General features: G+C 42.9%; 6 protein-coding genes across 8 annotated transcripts; 1 reads left to right on the top strand and 5 right to left on the bottom strand.

Annotated features, from left to right (window-relative positions):
• Nucleotides 1-762: 762 nt before the first annotated feature.
• Nucleotides 763-1728, top strand: LOC108079576 (uncharacterized). Its single transcript, XM_017173920.3, has 3 exons — nucleotides 763-994; nucleotides 1060-1461; nucleotides 1524-1728. Exons 1-3 carry the CDS (start codon nucleotides 932-934, stop codon nucleotides 1566-1568), a joined length of 510 nt encoding a protein of 169 aa, XP_017029409.1. The 5' UTR covers nucleotides 763-931; the 3' UTR covers nucleotides 1569-1728.
• LOC108079577 (uncharacterized) lies at nucleotides 1580-2453 on the bottom strand. Of its 2 annotated transcripts, XM_070283273.1 has the most exons (4): nucleotides 2323-2453; nucleotides 2136-2245; nucleotides 1851-2055; nucleotides 1580-1596 (listed from the first exon to the last, which is right to left on the bottom strand). In XM_070283273.1, exons 1-3 carry the CDS (start codon nucleotides 2381-2383, stop codon nucleotides 1855-1857), a joined length of 372 nt encoding a protein of 123 aa, XP_070139374.1. In that variant the 5' UTR covers nucleotides 2384-2453; the 3' UTR covers nucleotides 1580-1596; nucleotides 1851-1854. The 2 variants fall into 2 exon arrangements, with proteins under 2 accessions (XP_070139374.1, XP_017029411.1); XM_017173922.3 differs by lacking the exon at nucleotides 1580-1596 and having other exon boundaries at nucleotides 1723-2055.
• Nucleotides 2454-3168: 715 nt separating this feature from the next.
• Nucleotides 3169-4250, bottom strand: LOC108079530 (ciliary microtubule associated protein 1A-like). Its single transcript, XM_017173866.1, has 2 exons — nucleotides 4026-4250; nucleotides 3169-3282 (listed from the first exon to the last, which is right to left on the bottom strand). The coding sequence occupies exons 1-2, from the start codon at nucleotides 4248-4250 to the stop codon at nucleotides 3169-3171; spliced, it is 339 nt and encodes a 112-aa protein (XP_017029355.1).
• LOC108079668 (uncharacterized) lies at nucleotides 4137-13579 on the bottom strand. Of its 2 annotated transcripts, XM_070283552.1 has the most exons (14): nucleotides 13381-13579; nucleotides 13146-13326; nucleotides 12789-13094; nucleotides 11897-11998; nucleotides 11548-11652; nucleotides 11252-11350; nucleotides 11042-11140; nucleotides 10865-10963; nucleotides 6808-10770; nucleotides 6628-6726; nucleotides 6458-6550; nucleotides 6210-6275; nucleotides 4545-4968; nucleotides 4289-4445 (listed from the first exon to the last, which is right to left on the bottom strand). In XM_070283552.1, exons 1-14 carry the CDS (start codon nucleotides 13387-13389, stop codon nucleotides 4358-4360), a joined length of 5733 nt encoding a protein of 1910 aa, XP_070139653.1. In that variant the 5' UTR covers nucleotides 13390-13579; the 3' UTR covers nucleotides 4289-4357. The 2 variants fall into 2 exon arrangements, with proteins under 2 accessions (XP_070139648.1, XP_070139653.1); XM_070283547.1 differs by lacking the exons at nucleotides 4289-4445; nucleotides 11548-11652; nucleotides 11897-11998; ... (1 more) ...; nucleotides 13146-13326; nucleotides 13381-13579 and adding exons at nucleotides 4137-4279; nucleotides 12538-12729.
• LOC108079667 (uncharacterized) lies at nucleotides 5311-6121 on the bottom strand. The gene is made up of 3 exons (XM_017174064.2): nucleotides 5978-6121; nucleotides 5801-5910; nucleotides 5311-5732 (listed from the first exon to the last, which is right to left on the bottom strand). The coding sequence occupies exons 1-3, from the start codon at nucleotides 6042-6044 to the stop codon at nucleotides 5460-5462; spliced, it is 450 nt and encodes a 149-aa protein (XP_017029553.1). The 5' UTR covers nucleotides 6045-6121; the 3' UTR covers nucleotides 5311-5459.
• A 3080-nt stretch (nucleotides 13580-16659) lies between the features above and the next one.
• LOC108079531 (accessory gland protein Acp29AB-like) lies at nucleotides 16660-17623 on the bottom strand. The gene is made up of 2 exons (XM_070283525.1): nucleotides 16798-17623; nucleotides 16660-16697 (listed from the first exon to the last, which is right to left on the bottom strand). Exons 1-2 carry the CDS (start codon nucleotides 17621-17623, stop codon nucleotides 16660-16662), a joined length of 864 nt encoding a protein of 287 aa, XP_070139626.1.
• Nucleotides 17624-19515: the final 1892 nt, after the last annotated feature.

Below are 19515 nucleotides of genomic sequence, written 5' to 3'. Positions count from 1 at the left end.
TATATAAACAATATAAACTAATATAAAATAAATTAAGAAATAGGAAAATAAATTAATTAAGAAATGAATACATAAAAAAAAAATAATATAAATAAATAAAATATGTAAATAAATTAGTACATAAATGAATAAATAAATAAATAAATAAAAATATTAAAAAATTAAATAAAAATATCATAAATAAAATATATATAATAAAATCCATTTTTTAATATGTTAAGGGCTTGTTCCTATGGCAGATATATTATTTTGTAGTGCAAAGTACAATAAAAAAATTAAAAAAAAGGGAAGCGAACTTTATTTAGTTCTCCCAATTCAGTTTTTCCCACCCATTAAATAAATATATTATTCCTATTTTATAGTATCTTTCCTTATAGAGAAAAACAACTTAATCAAATAACCCTCTTCCTTATCCCTTAATATAATTGTTTATTTAATTAAACTAATTAAAATGCATAGAAATCATAACGAATCCGATGCAGTTGACAACTAACAAGAGCGATGGCCAAGCTTATCAATTACAGTGAACAGATCTTTAAAGGACGAACGATGACAATTGAGCTTCGGCTTAAAAATAGTTTCGGGTGCAAACAACACACAAATTTCGATGGATCAAAAGCGAGATCAAACTCCATTCAAAAACACAGAAATTGCCATGTCCAAAGGCAATTAAAAACGCTTGAGCGGGTCTCGAAATTCCGGCGTTTGCTCCATTTTAGGTGGCTCTAATGGATGACCGTCTGCCCAGTTGGCGACCGGCAATCAATTGAGCCGAACGATCAGCGATCGGAGCAGTCAAGTACCGGTTAATGCGCAAATAATTGCGATTCCCGAAAAACGGAAAACGGGGTTACACCGAGATTTTCAATATAAATACGGCCAGAACCATCGAGGAGTGCCACCAAAAGTCATCTGGAGCACCCCGAACGAAATGCTGCGTGAGATCTGCTTTTTCCTTGTCAGCTGTGTGGCCTTCGAGGCTGCCTTGGCCTGTGTAAGTTGTGATTTTGTTTCCCAAAAAATAATTTATAATTATTATATAATCAATGCTTTTTCTAGAACGGCTACAAGGCCAAGCTGGTAAAGATGGAGAATTGTGCCGGCGAGGATGCCATCATGACCGTGGGCAGTGATTTCAGCCTCAAGCTAAACAAAAAATGCGAGCTGGTGCCCTCGGGCTGCATTATCAACAAGCCCTTCGGCACGGCGGTGGCCAAGTTCAAGGTCCAGAAGGATGGCATTGTGATGAAAGAGGGCAAGATGGATCTGTGCGCCGCCATTGATCAGGCCTCCTCCGAGGGCAAGGACTTGCTGAAACTCTTTGGAGCTCCCTCTTCCTGTCCCGTGGGCGAGGAGAAGGTCTGCGCCAATGATCACAAGGTGGACCTCACCAAGTACAAGGCCATGTTGGGCATGGCCCGTGGCCACCTCATCATCGATTCGGAGATCAAACATGACACTGTGTGTAGTTTTTAAAAATTATTTTATTATATTTATCTATTATTCCTGTTTAAATTTTCCAGGGCAAGTCCTGCTTCCATGCCGAGATCGAGCTCACCAAGAACTGAGAGCGGAGCTTGGTACCATCAACAGGAGCTGGGAAGGAGGTCCTTATGTTTATATTATGAGTCTTGCAAATTCACTTAGCTTGTAAATACGAATGCAATTCAAAAACTGGTAACTGGTGCGCACTTACAGAAAAAATAAACAAAAAATACCGAATGTAAATGAGCTAAGGGTTTTATTTTTATAATTTAATATACTTTTGCCTTTAATTCCCATAAGTTTGGTTATTAATTGAATATATATAGTTCAAGCGCCTTCCTCGATACAGGCAGGATTTTCCTTACCGCCTCAAGGCTTCTTATCCTTATCCCCCTCTGCTGCCTTCTTATCGTCTGTCGTCTTATCATTTGCTGCTGCCACCGGGATTGGCTTCTCAGTTGTGGGCTCGGGAGGAATATCCTTATTCATGAAGTACCAGCAGTCGTCGCGGCATTCTTTCAGCGAATAATATTCGTTCGTATTGTACATCCTGGAGCAGTTGGTGGTCACCTTGAAACCCAGAGAGAGAGAGAGGCAGAGAGCTTTCAGGGATATTGGTCAGAGAAGGAACAGCAAGCGCGACTCATCACCTGGACGCAGTCGGATATGATGCGGTGAAAGGTATAAAAGTAACGGCGAGGGGAATGACAGGCACTCTCATGCGGGTAAAAGTGGTGGATCAAACAGTTGTCGTCCCGCACTGGACGGGGAGGGCAGAAGGAGCAGAAGCAGGAGTTAATCCGTAGCCACATCCTTAATGGTGTAACTAGCTCTTACCACGTTTGATGAATCCCTGCCCGAGAGTGCAATAGAGGGCGAGCCACAGCAACAGCTTCATGGCGAATCTCGCGATCAACTAAAGGCTTGCCCAGCTAAAAACCTAGTCTTAATATAGTCTTAATAGTCTCCACAACACCCTAAACTGACGGCACTTGTAAAGTGAAATGGGTTCACACATCAGTGCCATAGTTACTTATTATTTAATTGAAAATTAAATACAAAAAGGTAGCAATACCCGAAAGCAGTGCACTAAGCTTGACCAACTTATGGATGCCTTTGCAAGTGATGGGGTTCGATCGAACTCAGATCATACTGCTTCAATGTGATCGATTTGTTCGATTCAACACGATCTACTGCCGAAATTTAAAATATTTTAAGAAAACTATAACCAAAACAATTATCCATGCGCGATGTGGTAGAAGAGGAGAACGAACCACAGTAACTTCAGTGGCTTCATGGCGAATCCCGGGATCAACTGAAGGTTTTACAGCCGAGAGGTAATGCTACTTAGTCTTAATTTCTTTATAACAACATTTGAAAGGCTCTTCGACAAGAAAAGGAAACTTTTATCCTAAAATAACTACAACTAAAACAAAGATTAGAAAAAAACCAACCCCTCTTCTATTAGTAATATTCTCTTTATATATTTCGTGTATACAATTTGTAACATTCCACAACACACTTTTCTGGCTTACAAATAGGTTTCAGAAACAGTAAAAACTTAGAGGTTAGCAAAGGTAGTGTAGTTAAGGTAAGGAAGCGGTTCATATTCAAGGTTATCGAAGACCATCCAACGTCTAGGGCAGAGTTTGCAGGGCTACTCCTTCATCTCCGGCCACATCTTCAGCAGATTCCCGAGAAGCTATAGTCAAACTCGGCGTTCTTCTCGTTCAGGCGTCCCAAGTACTGCGAGTGCTTGATCCCAAAGCTGTAGGCGGGCACATGTGAGAGGTTTATCTGGAGTCAAAAATCATATAAAACACTGAGTTAAACCTCGAGTTTTGACTATGAACAATTAAATTTAATCTCTAAATTTGCTGGATATATAAATTTCAGAAATTGCCGAAGGCCCGATCTGGCCGGTTCTCCCATAGGATTCGATTGCAGGTCGGGGAAACAGTGTGAATCCTGTCTGCACGACAGTAAGGCGAGTGCCGGATGCCCATGGACAAGGCTGGGGGTGAACGCTGCTCCCAGTACTGTGGGCGGAGGTTTAGTTGGTTATAAAAAAAAACAAGAAAGAAAGCTATCTTTTGCCAGCTAAAGTTTGTATACCCTTGCAGGTAACAATTAAAATATATCATAACTAAGCCAAAAATGCATTAATTTCGATTCGGAAAGCAGTTTTGTGTTAGTTTTTATTCATTTAAAAAAACTGCATACCAAATTTAAAATTTTAAGAAATCAAAATGTTAGGCCATTTTTGCAAATTTTAATGATGTAACCCCTTATAAAATTTTGCAAAAATGGCAAAAAAATCGAGATCTTCCTGACATATCTAGAAAGATTCCCCTGTTGATGCTGATCAAGAATATATATACTTTATAGGGTCGGAAACGTCTCCTTCACTGCGTTGCAAACTTTTGACTGAAATTATAATACCCTGCAAGGGTATAAAAATAACTTAAAATTCTAAAAAATATTTATATAGTTTTTCCATTTAATTATAAAAAATAAAAGATTAGACACAACACCCTCACCTTCTCCGGACAATGGGCACCGGGTCCGGGCTTGGCATCCTCGCTGCCCATCTTGTACTTGCCGCGCATCGAGTAGACCGGCGGCTTGGGCTTCACCGCAGTGTATTCGCCATCGTAGTAGCCGGGTCCGGGGAAGATCATGACCGGAATCAGAGGCGGCTTCTCGCGTCCCGTGATCGTGTAGGCCGGAGCCGAGCGGATCTTGCCCTCCTTGCTGCTGCCCATGACGGTGGGTATCTTGTAGACGTTAGGAGCTGTGTGTTTGGGAGATGGAAAGGGTTAATATCTTTATATAAAGTATTTATTTTTATATTTTCTGGTTAGGAAAATGGTTAGTTCAAGGGCTGATCTCTGGGGCTTGGTGTTTGAGTATGATTCGGGTTAGTTTCGGTTTTCGGTTTGGCTTGAAATGAAGTTTGCCTGCAAAAAAAAAGGGATACAGGGGACAAGGAAGTACCAGGAGGCTCAATGAGGTTAAAGGCTTTTAATTAAATAAATTTAAATAAATCTTAGGGTTACCTGATGATCTTCTCCTGCACGCTGCTTGCCTCCACAGCATACTTGACTGTCCGCATTTTGGTGGACTGGCCACTGGTCACGATGGCGCCATCCGGCTGGACTATTCTCTGGTGACTGACCGCCGCCGCCTTGGTGGCACTCGCATCCGACTTACCGCTGGCCATCACCTTAAGGTTGGCACTCTCCTGTTGGCCGTGGGAAACCTGCTGTACTCGTGTGGAGGTGGTGGTGGTGGTGCTAACGGCCTGGGAGTGATTGCCATTGCTCAGTGCAGGTGCGGGCAGTGGCTCCTTGTGGGTGCCATTCACCTGCTTGGAGGTGGAGCTGTGTGTTTGCTGCAGCTCCGGCTGCTCTACACCATTGATAAAGGTTTTCTTGGTCGTTGTGGTGGTTGTGGTGGTCGTGCATTCAGCATTGTTGCGTACTAAGTGGGGATTTTTTTGTAGAATAAATTATATGAAGAGAAAGGCAAATATAGGCGAAAATAATTGACAATGCATTGCAGAACAAAATATAAACAAAGCAAATTAAGCACAGTAAGCGTTTCAAATGGATCAGAAACTAGGTTAAAGAGATTTATAATGGGAAGATGTCCAGTTTGGGTTCTGTTTAACTTGAAGTTTCGTCGCAAACTCGTCGAAAAGCCTTTAGGGAATTGAAAAATAGGTTTTTCGGGAATCTCTGATAATATAATATAATGTAATTTTCTAAAATTATCTAATATTGGCTAATATTTTCGAATATTTGTTTAATAAAAACTCCACCATTAAAAATCATAGATATGCGCGTTTAATTCCCACAAATTTGGTTAATTAAAATTTTAAGAATAAAAAGCATGAGGTGTCCAAATAAAAGAAAGTACAACAAGTCCTTCCATTTACTCAGCCACCATTTACTGTTTAATCCAGGCCACGTTTATTTAGCAGCAGGTGCCTCGGCTTCCGCGGCTTCACCTCCTTCAGCGCCTGCCGCAGGAGGAGCTTCTTCACCGCCTGCCACAGCAGGAGCTTCTGCGGCGCCTGCAGCGGCAGTAGCTTCCGCCCCTTCCTTATTTTGGCCACCTGCCGCTTCTTTTCCTTGAGCCGGCGTAGGTGTCGGAATTTGCATGTGGTACGCGCAGTCGTCGCGGCAATCCTGCAGCGATTCATATTCGTTCCAAGGGTACATCCTCGGGCAGTTGCTGATCACCTTGAGGGAAAATCAGAGAGATTTCAGGGATTTCAATCAGAGAAGGGTCTGCAAAGGCGCCTCATCACCTGGACGCAGTCGAAGATGCTGCGGTGGAAGACGTAAAAGACACGGCGTGGCGAGTGGCAGGACAACTCATGCTTGTACTTATTCCGGATCAAGCAGCCGTGATTCGGTCCTACACAAAGAGGAAGGGAATCAGGAGGAGGAGTGAATCTGAGGCCAGATGATGAACTAGCTCTTACTGCGTCTGGCTAAACCCTGCACGATATGGTAGTAGAGGACGAGGAACAGTAACTCCAGTAGCTTCATGGCGAATCTCACAATCAACTGAAGGTTTTACAGCCGAACGCAAATGCTATTTAGTCTTAATTTCCTTATAATCTCTACAAGACCCTGAACTAACCACATTTGAAACGCTTTGAGGCATAAAATCTAAGAGTAGATGATGGGAATGCGTGACTTGTGATCTCTTACCGGGACTGGCCAGGCGGCGTTCGCGTCTCTGGACAATGCGATCTTCGATGTACGCGCCTTTGGGTTCTAGTGAGTCGGGGGGTGGTGAGTATTTACAGAGATTCGGATGAGGGCATGGCCATAACACCAAGGGATGTGTGCAAACCAAACATGGAATAGTCCAAAAACACAAAAAACACAAAAACGACAACAATCGTACAGAACACTTAAGCCGGCCCGGCACCAAGGCAAGCGGGGTCGTCACCTACCTGGAAGCGAGGGAATCGGTGCCGTCTTCAGGCCAAAGCTATACGCTGGCGAGCTGTCCAGCCTGCACTGCTCGGGATGATAGTGACCCGGGGCTGGGAGCCGGGAATAAACAAACAAAGCGGGCAACATGCAACATGCAGCACTACCAAAGGGGAGAGGCAAGCCTTACCTGGTGCATCGGTGGTCACCCGCAACTGCGACTTGGTGCCAAAGGTGTAGGCGGGCGTGGAGTGCAGAGTGTGTTTTTCCGGCTCGTACGCGGACGGTGCTACAATTGTGAACATTGAATCGTGAGGTTATATAAGGAATATCCCTTCCCTAGAATAGCTTAGAGCGCTCTAAAACTTGCCTGGAGTATCGGAGACCTGCTCCCGTCCCAGCCGCATGCCGAAGGTAAACGCTGGCGTGCTGCGGTCCACCAGGCACTGCTCCGGATGGTAGTCGCACGGAGCCGGAGTCTGGCTAAGGATCTCCGCGGCCGGACGACCTGCAATGGTGTATGCGGGTGTATGGTCGAGACGAACTCTCTCGGGGGCGTAGTCGCAGGGCGCGGGATGGAGATGATCCGCCTTGGGGTCGTGCTTGCCACCAAAGCTGAAAGCGGGTGCTCGGTCCAGTTGCACCTTTTCCGGCGAGTAGTCTCCTGGAGCGGGGGTCTCGCTGGGCTTGTGCGGGTCGTGGCGGCCAGCGAAGGAGAAGGCGGGATTGTGATCTTGCCTGACTTTCTCGGGGTGGTAATCTCCGGGAGCTGGATTACTATTTTCAACCTTGGTGTCGTACTTGCCGCCAAAAGTGTAAGCAATGGTATGGTCCAAGCGAACCTTCTCGGGGCAGTAGTCGCCGGGCGCAGGAGTGTCATGGGACACCTTGGGATCGTGCTTGCCTGCCATTGAGAATGCAGGATTGTGATCCTGCCTGACCTTTTCGGGTGAGTATGCTCCAGGAGCAGGAGTATCACTTGGCTTAGAATGATCATGACGACCGGCGAAAGAGAAGGCGGGATTGTGGTCCTGTCTAACCTTTTCTGGGTGATAATCTCCGGGCGCAGGTGTATTGCTTTCTGTTTTGGTATCATATTTTCCGCCAAAAGTGTATGCAATGGTGTGATCCAAGCGAACCTTCTCGGGGCAGTAGTCGCCAGGTGCAGGAGTGTCGTTAGAGACCTTGGGATCGTGCTTTCCAGCCATTGAGAATGCAGGATTGTGATCCTGCCTGACCTTTTCAGGAGAGTAAGCTCCAGGAGCAGGAGTATCACTTGGTTTAGAATGATCATGGCGACCGGCGAAGGAGAAGGCGGGATTGTGGTCTTGTCTAACCTTTTCTGGGTGATAATCTCCGGGGGCAGGGCTATTATTTTCCACCTTGGGATCATATTTTCCGCCAAAAGTGTAAGCAATGGTATGATCCAAGCGAACCTTCTCGGGGCAATAGTCGCCGGGAGCAGGTGTGTCATTGGAGACCTTGGGATCGTGCTTTCCAGCCATTGAGAATGCAGGATTGTGATCCTGCCTGACCTTTTCGGGAGAGTATGCTCCAGGAGCAGGAGTATCACTTGGCTTAGAATGATCATGACGACTGGCGAAAGAGAAGGCGGGATTGTGGTCCTGTCTGACTCTCTCGGGACAGTAGTCTCCAGGAGCTGGAGTACCATTTACTATCTTCTCGATATGTTTTCCTGCCATAGAAAAGGCGGGGTTATGATCTTGTCTGACCTTCTCAGGGGAATAAGCTCCAGGAGCAGGAGTATCACTTGGCTTAGAATGATCATGACGACCGGCAAATGAGAAGGCGGGATTATGGTCTTGTCTGACCTTTTCTGGGTGATAATCTCCGGGCGCAGGTGTATTATTTTCCACCTTGGGAACATATTTTCCCCCAAAAGTGTAAGCAATGGTATGGTCTAAGCGAACCTTCTCAGGGCAGTAGTCGCCGGGCGCAGGAGTGTCGTTAGAGACCTTGGGATCGTGCTTGCCAGCCATTGAGAATGCAGGATTGTGATCCTGCCTGACCTTTTCGGGAGAGTATGCTCCAGGAGCAGGAGTATCACTTGGCTTAGAATGATCATGACGACTGGCGAAAGAGAAGGCGGGATTGTGGTCCTGTCTGACTCTCTCGGGACAGTAGTCTCCAGGAGCTGGAGTACCATTTACTATCTTCTCGATATGTTTTCCTGCCATAGAAAAGGCGGGGTTATGATCTTGTCTGACCTTCTCAGGGGAATAAGCTCCAGGAGCAGGAGTATCACTTGGCTTAGAATGATCATGACGACCGGCAAATGAGAAGGCGGGATTATGGTCTTGTCTGACCTTTTCTGGGTGATAATCTCCGGGCGCAGGTGTATTATTTTCCACCTTGGGAACATATTTTCCCCCAAAAGTGTAAGCAATGGTATGGTCTAAGCGAACCTTCTCAGGGCAGTAGTCGCCGGGCGCAGGAGTGTCGTTAGAGACCTTGGGATCGTGCTTGCCAGCCATTGAGAACGCAGGATTGTGATCCTGCCTGACCTTTTCAGGTGAATATGCTCCGGGAGCAGGTGTATCACTTGGTTTAGAATGATCATGACGACCGGCGAAAGAGAAGGCGGGATTGTGGTCCTGTCTGACTCTCTCGGGACAGTAGTCTCCAGGAGCTGGAGTACCATTTACTATCTTCTCGATATGTTTTCCTGCCATAGAAAAGGCGGGGTTATGATCTTGTCTGACCTTCTCAGGGGAATAAGCTCCAGGAGCAGGAGTATCACTTGGCTTAGAATGATCATGACGACCGGCAAATGAGAAGGCGGGATTATGGTCTTGTCTGACCTTTTCTGGGTGATAATCTCCGGGCGCAGGTGTATTATTTTCCACCTTGGGAACATATTTTCCCCCAAAAGTGTAAGCAATGGTATGGTCTAAGCGAACCTTCTCAGGGCAGTAGTCGCCGGGCGCAGGAGTGTCGTTAGAGACCTTGGGATCGTGCTTGCCAGCCATTGAGAATGCAGGATTGTGATCCTGCCTGACCTTTTCGGGAGAGTATGCTCCAGGAGCAGGAGTATCACTTGGCTTAGAATGATCATGACGACTGGCGAAAGAGAAGGCGGGATTGTGGTCCTGTCTGACTCTCTCGGGACAGTAGTCTCCAGGAGCTGGAGTACCATTTACTATCTTCTCGATATGTTTTCCTGCCATAGAAAAGGCGGGGTTATGATCTTGTCTGACCTTCTCAGGGGAATAAGCTCCAGGAGCAGGAGTATCACTTGGCTTAGAATGATCATGACGACCGGCAAATGAGAAGGCGGGATTGTGGTCTTGCCTAACCTTTTCTGGGTGATAATCTCCGGGCGCAGGTGTATTGCTTTCTGTCTTGGCATCATATTTTCCCCCAAAAGTGTAAGCAATGGTGTGATCCAAGCGAACCTTCTCAGGGCAGTAATCGCCGGGAGCAGGTATATCATTGGAGACTTTGGGATCGTGCTTGCCAGCCATTGAGAACGCAGGATTGTGATCTTGTCTGATTTTCTCAGGAGAGTAAGCTCCAGGAGCAGGAGTATCACTTGGCTTAGAATGATCATGACGACCGGCAAATGAGAAGGCAGGATTATGGTCTTGCCTAACCTTTTCTGGGTGATAATCTCCGGGAGCAGGGGTACTGTTCTCCACCTTTGGATCATTCTTGCCCCCAAATGAATAGGCGGGAGTATGGTCTAGTCGCACTTTCTCGGGACAGTAGTCACCGGGAGCTGGTGTGTCACTCGAGATCTTTTGCATGTGCTTTCCCGCCATCGAGAAAGCAGGATTGTGATCTTGCCTAACCTTTTCGGGGCTGTAAGCTCCAGGAGCAGGAGTAATGTCTGGCTTCTGGTGATCATGGCGACCGGCAAACGAGAAGGCGGGATTGTGGTCCTGCCGCACCTTCTCCGTGTCGTACGCCCCGGGAGCTGGTGTGTCGCTTGTCTTGTGCAGTTCGTGGCGACCGGCGAATGAGAAAGCGGGGTTGTGATCGTGCCGTACTCGTTCGGGACGATAGTCTCCCGGTGCCGGAGTGGAGCTCTCGAGCCGCTGCTCGTGCTTACCGCCGAAGGTGAAGGCCGGCGTGTTGTCAAAGCGGTACTTCTCCGGGGCATACGAACCGGGAGCAGGGGTCTCGCTCGAGGTCTTCGTCTCGGGACGGCCGGCCAGGGTAAAGGCTGGCGTATGATCCAGCCGCACCTTCTCGGGCTGATAGGTGCCCGGTGCCGGGGTGTCGCTGGCCTTAACGAGCTCCACGCGATGGCCGAAGCTAAAAGCAGGAGTCCTGCCCAGCAGGCACTTTTCGGGTTCGTATGCGCCGGGAGCTGGAATAGATAGTGGGTATGGATTGTGTGAGAGACGGGTGAGATCAGGTGAATGCTCTAAACTAGGTGCAATCTTTTCTTTGATTTTACCCACCTGGTGTGCAATCGACAACGTCATGCGAGGCCTTTCCTGCAATTGTGTAAGCGGGTGTCGAGTGTAGCCGTGATTTTTCTGGGCTGTAAGCACCGGGTGCTAACAAATATAATCAAAAATAACCAAAAAAGTGTTTAGAAAATGAGGAAACTAGTCAAAAGCTGTTAGGACCCTCACCTGGCGTGTCGCTGACCTGAATGTGTTTGGTTTTCAGGCCGAAGCTGTAGGCGGGCATGTGTTCTAGAACAACCTGTTCGGGTTTGTAGGTGCCCGGCGCTAAAAGGTGTGGCCAAAATAATACAAGAAAAATCACAAAGCAACTATTATTTGTGCCTTAAACTACATAGAAAGTCTTAAACAACTTTTAAAAAAATATGTATGACTTACCTGGCGTATAGTCCGGCCGCTGTTCGTGATGCTTGATGCCAAAGCTAAACTCCGGCGTCTTGCTAAGCTTCACCTTCTCGGGGCAATAGGCGCCAGGAGCTGTGAAGGGTACAGAGATCGGCATTAGGTTATCCTTTAAGGACTCGAGGAAAGGAGGAACGGAAAAGCGCAACAATTCTCTATGGATAAATACTGTCCAATTGGGATCGCTTGAGATGGATTGGTGCCTCAATACAGATACGATTACAGTTACTTTGTTTGGGGGGGGTTGAGAGATATCATATGGGGAATATTACCTGGTGTGCCCTGATCGTGTTGGATTTTAGTTCGTCTACCGAAAGTGTAGCGTGGCGCATTCTTTTTTGATTGCGTGACCTTTTCAGGGCAATAGCTATTCGGAGCTGTTAGTGTTAATAAAACATAAAAAGTTGGTACGGCCGTTTTAGACTAGAGAGAACTACTAAACTAGAGATCTACAAGACTAGGTGAGCTACGACTAAGGGTGAGCTAGAGTAAGAGCATAAGATACAGATACAGATACAGAGAGGTATTCGGAAGATAGATAGTTAGTGATGGGTGTGTTGAGAAGTTAGTCAGAGGCTAAGAAAAGGGCCAACACCGGAACGCAACAGTTAGTTGGGTTACCTGGATTGTTAACAATGTACACGTTAACCTTAATGCGAAAGGAATACCGTGGTGCTCGCCGCTTGACCACATCAAGAGGCACCACACGATAATGGTTGGGACCTGAGTTTTGGTTTCATTCATTTGAAAGAGAAAAACGTCACAAATTAAAATCGAATCAACGCAAACAAAAGCATAAACACAAAACAAATTACTGAAACGCTTAGGGAACACATATATATTTTTGTTTATATATACAAACACAGTGTCGTAAGAGCTAATAATCAAAGGAAATGGAACAAAAAGAACATAAATAAAGTTATGAAGATAAGATATAAAGATAATATATACAATATAATATAACTAAATCTACTAAATTTGCCAAAATCTCTACAAAGTAAAACTTCATATAAATAATCCTTCACTTTAATTTATTTTTATAATCCCTTTCAATTTGTAAACCCTATAAAAATAATAACTAAACACTAAGTATACATTTTCTTGTGATAACTACTATCCATACAAAAGATATCCAAAGGATACGGACAAGGATACAGAGATAGAAATAGAAATCTACTCAAGCAGTTACTTCTACAAAAGCTACCGAGTTAGAAGTCTGAAGAAGGGAAATAATTATGAAAGAAGAGGTCTAGGCAACTTACGCGCTGCCTGAAGATGAGGTTACACAACTGGCACATGGTTTCAGATGGGTTAATGAGTCGCTTCTATGTACAAGGATGCTCCATGATTGATGAACCTTCTCCACTTGCCCCATCCGCGCATGCAACAAACACCGAAAGCCCAAAACTCGTAACTTCAAATCCAAAAACTCCAACCAATCCAAGTCCAAAAACACCATTCAAACACCACCAGAGATGGAGAGGGGAATATGGGGGAAGTAGCTCCCACTCACCTGGGATCTGGAACTGCTTGAGGCTGGCCGGTTTCTGGCCAAAGGTGTACTTGGGCGTGGCATCGATCACCGCTTTGGCCGCCGGCACCACATCATACTCCCCGGGGCCGGGATTGGAGAAACGCGACAGCTCCTTGGGTCGACTCTGGAGGGTGGCCGCTCGGGGATAGTCTCGTCCCTTGGACCGCAGACCCGTTACATTGTATTGGGCTGGACCAGGACCAAAGGTCTCGTATTTGCCGCCCAACTTGTGACCAAAGGAGTAGGAGGGTGCTGCCTTCTTCTTGGAGTCGGGCACCTTGCTGCCTGCAAACTGGAGTTTAGAGGGAACTCTGAAAGAATGTGGTTAACACTCACCAATCAATGTTGGCAGCTGAACAATAGCTGGACCAGGATTGGTGCTCTCGGCTGCTATCTTGCCTATGCGAACCGTTGGTGTCCAGGGACGCTGCTCCACGTTGCCGCCCATGCTTAAAGGTCTTATGTTTCGAACCCGAGCACAAGGTACCTGCTCCTTTTGGTTCTTCCCAAGGCCGTCCTAAAAAGAAGTCAACATCAGTGGATATCTTAGTAATAAATCCCAGGCCAGAACCTTCATCATCCTGCCGTGATATTCAAGGTTAGGTAATTATTTTCCCCGTAAAATGAAATAAACTCTCTAGGCTGACATCTACACGTGTGAATGACTGATGTATGTATATATAAAAGTCTATAGTTGAACCTCCAAATTTGGGTAACCTAATAATCCAAATTCCGCCCTACTCCAACTGCCAGTCGATGACACAAAAATCAATCGTCTGGGTAATGTTTCGAATTTTCTGGGCCAATTCCGTGAGGTGGCTAATAGACTCAGGTGTGTAAGCTAACCGACATGCATGGAAAGCCCCTAAAGGAAGGCGGTGTCGGCTGTCACTCTGCCGCTGCTGTATTGCAGTGTAGCTCGTTTCTTTGGGCACCTCTTTGTTACCTGCTTTTCGTTGGCTTTTTCAAGCTTTTGGCGTGAAAGACAAACAACGGCAATAACTTTGCGGTAGGCTTCGTCAGTGTCTCACTTGTGGCAGCAGTGGCAGGGCAACCCCCCCCAACAAGGCCCTAAACTAATTTAGGAGAAATTACCATTTAGCACGGAGGGTTGAGCATTCATGTTTTCCTCGCTCTCTCGCTCTCAATTCGTGGCTTATAATGTTTAATTTATAATGGTATAAATTGAACATTTCATGTCCTGTCTGACAACTTTTTGGTATTATAATATTTTGAAACAGTTATGGTTTCGAAATCAATTAAAATTCTATACTGAATTTGACATATTCAACTATATTTAGGAAAAGATATTGTTATACGTTTTAAAACTACTTAAAAATCGGTATATTTTTGTTCCTTTTTCTAAAATTTTAATTAGGTTTTGCACCAATACGTATACATCATATTTTGGTATAATTAATTACTAAAATAATACAACATAGCCAGATGAGCATTTCTAATGCTATTGAAATGGCTTTGTGTCCCAATAATGCAACATAGCCAGATGATTAAGGCAAGACAGCGTTGAACAGTTGAAGTAAAACTGTTATAAACTGTTCTAATTAATAATCGAACAAATTTTAGTAAAGAATTTGAACTGCCATAAGTCTTCCTTCAGCAATAACAAACGCAAACAAATTGTACGTTTCCAAGCTTATAAATTTGCAAAATCCCCAAAAGTATGCAATATTTTATAATTTTCTGCAGGTAATTAGCAGCCGGCGGAAGTGCTTTTGCATAGCATAGTTTTACGCTGAATTCAGTATCCGTTTTAACGCCATTTTTAAATTTCAGCCATTTTTAGCAGATTCTGAAAACATTACGTATACGCCTTGGTGCACGTATTTGAAATTAAAAAAAAAATAACAGTTTACTGCAAAGAAGAATTATTTTTCTTTCATGGACATGGGAATACCAATTATGAAGGAATTTTATATGTATTTAAATGTAATGCTTTCTCCAAACCTGCAAGTTTTCCCCCAAAAACCCAACATAAGACTTATCAGAAATATATATTCCAACTATTTAACCAAGCGTTGTGTATAATAAATATTTTTATGTGCGAGACCCCCCTCAACAACATTCCTATTCCGCCCGAGGCCCTGCTGCCCTGGGCGACGACCTTCTTTTCACAGCTCAACGCAGGCTATGACACGACTTCCACAAAGTGTTGGCCCATCGACAGGCTCAAACAGCCGGTGCCGGCTGGTATCAGGATCAGCAGGAGGAGCCCAGCTCGCTCTGGTAACTATCTGCCAGTGTAATCGATATGGGGTGGGCTCTCGGCTCTGATTTAAATACGGATTTCGGGAGGGGGGCTAGAAAAAGAAATTATAGGCCTGGTCAACAAGGTTGCGCCCCGAAACGAAACGAAACGAAGTATGCCAAGTGCTAAATATGTTGGCCATTTTGTGGGGCATGTTAGCCAACAAAACGATTACTTTTAATGACTTATGACCGACAATTGCATGACGGATGGGGGAAAGAGGGAAAAACCTAAACTCGCAGCCCAAACAAAAACAAACTCCAACTCGAAAAGAAAGGTGAAGCGTGCCACTTGTGATGGCCGTGAAAATTCGCCTGGCTGTGTGTAAATAATTACAACAATGTTTTTTTGGGGGCGTAACCTGGGCTGTTAACAGGGCCAATGAAGCCGTTGCTTTGGGTTTTCTTCCCCTAGCACCTGCCACTTTCAACTGCCGACGTCCTGACCTCGCATGCAATTCGCCATAAGGCACCGTCACTGTTCTGTTCTGCTTTAGACTTGCCATATAGGGAGGCTCTTACATCACCATTCCGGCCGATTGGCACCCACACTCATCGGGCTTAATATCATCATAATGTTCAATTGCTGTTCGAGGCCAAGATCAGCCAGGGAAATGCCATGAATCACAGCCACTGGCTGGCAGCTGAAAGCCAACACAGAAGTCAGACATCTGTCAGACATTGGGGAGATCTCTCAGACCAAGACTGTTTGCTGCCAGCCCACGGACTTGTTATAAGCACATGATGATGAAAAACAGCTTAAAATAATAAAGTTGATATTGAAATAGAGATTACCATTTAAATGTTTAGGTGTAGTTTTTATTAAAAAATTAATAAAAGCCTAAAAAGAATTTAAGAAAATATTAAACTTATTTTTAGAGCCCTTTTGTTAGGTGAAGTTTGAAATAAAGTAAAACTAAATATGAATAACGTTTCCGGATATAAAAATATTGGTAGTTTAATGGTAAAAGCTATATTTTTTGATAGTTAACACTGCCACCAAATATTTTCCCCAAGTGCAGCACTGCAACTCGAATGGCCTCTGGTAAGTCACCGGCTAAGAGGTCGCATTTAATCAAGTTAATAGAGCGTTAGTTGGTTGGCTCATGCAATAAATTTGCATGTGACGATCCGATTTCAGTAATCAAATTATAGATGGTGATGCTCGGATTATAATCTATGCACGGCTCGGGGGTCACTGAGAACCGATTAAACCGATAAAACCGGCTATAAAAGCAGAACAGCAACGCCCACACACACAATCTCTCTCTCTACAGGCTTCTCTGTTTTTCATATTCCTCAAAGATTATTTGCAAATCAAAAAACAAAACCTTGTTGTCGAGAGAGCATTTGTATTTAGAGAGATTTATTTAGAGATTTTTTGCACATTTGTCAGTGTTATCTTTGTGACCTTCACTACTGATTTGTTTATTTCGCTTTATTGTATTAATGTTTAGTCAGGGTATTACAACTTTAGTTAGAAGTTTGTAACTCAGTAAAAGAGTCATTTTCGAACCTATAAATTATATATATCGACTCGACTGTTGATGCTGATCAAGAGTATATAGGGTAGGAAATGTCTCCTTCACTGCGTTGCAAACTTCTGACTGAAATTAGAACACCCTGCAAGGGTATAAATATGAATACGAATTTTACTAAGTTTCATTGTCTGCCTGGCAAATAAAAGGCAAAATATGAGTACAATAGGCGTCATACATTTTACCATTATGCAAAACGACGCAGTTCTGCTCATGATTTTCGTCATTTGGTTCACCCGTACTCCACTTAAAAAATTGTGCGGGCTTGTCTGAGGCCACAGATACGAAGTGGCCCTCATTTTTACGATCATTAATGCCTATCCAATACCACTTATCTTTTCTAATTTTATCTAAAATGGCGTCAAATTCTTCTTTATTTCGAAAGGAGGCCAAGTAACCTCCCATCTCACGACACCTTCTCTCAGCAGTCTCCCAATTCGAATCTTCTTCTTCTACTATTCGGAAATACCTAGAACCAATTCGCTCGAATCCAAATGGTATTGCAATCGTGACTAAAGCCGGAACTCCCACCTTGGCATCTATCTTGTTTGACACAGCCTGCAGTTGATTTACAACAAGCTGAAGTTGGTTTTCAATATTTTTCTGCACCGCAAGAAGGCTTCCTTCAAGTTTAGCCTGGGAGTCCTTCAAATTGGTCAGTACCATCAGACTTTCTTCTAGTTTAGCCTCCATCTTGGTTTGTTGGCCCTCCAGTTTGGTTTGCACCTGAAGTTGCCTTTCCAGCTTAGCTTCCACTCCTTTCACCTCCAATGTCTCCAGCTTCGATTTAATTTCGTTGTCAGATTCACGGGTTTTCGTGTTCCCTTGGTTCTTGGCCTTGACGATTTCGCTAAGCCGTGGGCTCAGTTCAGTAAGACAAACGCTGTCGCACTGATTTTGTTTTGGATTCTCAATCAGGCAAATGTACCCCGACTGATCCTCTGCGAATGATCCTTGCCACAGGATACAGGCAGCTAGTGCCCAAAAGAAGGAGATTCCGAACTTGTGCATCCTTTTACTAGGAGATTGTTAGACCACGATGGATGAAAGTCTCTAAAGAACTGATTCCCGAAATATTCAAAGACTTTCGAAGAGGCATCGAGCTTAGGCTGGGATTGATAAGAGCCTTTATATATATACAGAAATATATAAAGAGGACGGCACTCGTGAAGGTCTACGTAAAATATGTATGGACTTATGTATGAAGAAGTATATAGTAAATATAAAAAATAATACACCACAAAAAAATAATCATTGATTAAGACATTATTTAAAATAATCTTAGTTTAAAAGCTATGCTAGATCAAATGACTTTATCTTTGCATATGATAAAAACTGCCATAGAAATTTCTGTTATATTTGTATACAAATCGAACCTAAATTCCATAGGTCTTCCTGAAGTGTTTTTTTATTTTATTTAGGGAAGCAGTCATTTCCGACCCTATAAACCATATATATTCTTGATCAGCATTAACAGGCGATTCTTTCTAGCTTTGTTCGGAAGAAATTTAATTTTGAGCCATTTTTGCAAAAAAATGAAAGGGGTTACATCATTAAAATTTGCAAAAATGGCCAAAAATGTTGATTTTCTACAATTTTAAATTTTGGATGCAGATCTATTAACATTATAAAAACAAACCCAGAACAGCTTTCAGAAATAAAATTAATGAATTTTTGGCAAAGTTATGATATTTTTAAGCTTTAGTTTTAACAAAAATTACCATATAAAATGTAATTTTATTTATTATTGGCTTTATATATTATTATTATTTATTATATATTTTGTATTTGTTAAATTATTATAATAATTAACTTAATAAAACTAGATCGAATAGTTTTCTGAGTTGCATTTGGCTAAGTTTTGTCATTTTTAAACTTTAATTTGTTCAAAAAATGGTCAACAAATATGAAAAATATCCATTAAAAATGTTGATATTTTTTGAGTCTTCTTGAAGGTTATTTTTATTTTATTTAGTGAAGCAGTCATTTCCGACCCTATAAACCATATATATTCTTGATCAGCATTAACAGGCGATTCTTTCTAGCTTTGTTCGGAAGAAATTTAATTTTGAGCCATTTTTGCAAAAAATTTTTTTATTTTTAAATAAAATTAAATTTAGTATGCAGATTTATTAACATTGTAAAAACTAACTCAAAACAGTTTTCCGAATTAAAATTAATGAATTTTTGGCGTAGTTATAGATTTTTTAAAATTGGAAAATTCAAGGGTATACACCTTTCGGCTTACCGATGTTGATTTCCCTTGTTGTTTTTATTTGATTTAAATTGATATTCACATACAATTGACCCGGGAGTGTGCACCCGTAATAACAACGACAACAACAGGAGCATCAAAAAACGTAGATTTAGCACACGTCAGCTTAAATTTGTAGTCTCAACTTTAAAAATATTAAATAAGCGTGGCATTTAGAGATATGAATCGAAGATTAAGTACTGTGTTGTTGGAAAAAACATTAATAATAATAAATAATACAAAATATTAATAGATAAATAAAGAACTAGTTGATAAATAAATATTAATAAATTAATATTAATTAACAAATAACAAGTTCATATCAACTGCCTCATAGTAAAAGTAAGCTTTATATAACAATTAATGTGGGTGTCTTTAATTAAACATGATTCATCAAAAAACCAAAAAACGTTTCAAATAAGACTTTGAAATTAAACCAATCAACTGTGAAAGGAAAAACATTCATTGTTAGAATGCCCAAAAAATAAATTATAAAATAGATTGGTTTCCTTTCTCAATTTGTGTTTAATTTAAAATTAAGACACTGTTACATAGAGACGTAAAATAATTATTTATAAAATAATAATACTGCTACTCAGAGAGTTTTAAATAATTCTCCATAAAATACAATCCAACTTAACTTTAAACC

The sequence above is a fragment of the Drosophila kikkawai genome, chromosome 2L (assembly GCF_030179895.1).
Source record: "Drosophila kikkawai strain 14028-0561.14 chromosome 2L, DkikHiC1v2, whole genome shotgun sequence".
Classification (NCBI taxonomy): Eukaryota; Metazoa; Arthropoda; class Insecta; order Diptera; family Drosophilidae; genus Drosophila; species Drosophila kikkawai.
Note: the sequence above shows the minus strand (reverse complement) of the source record. Positions and strands in the feature narration are given on the sequence as shown.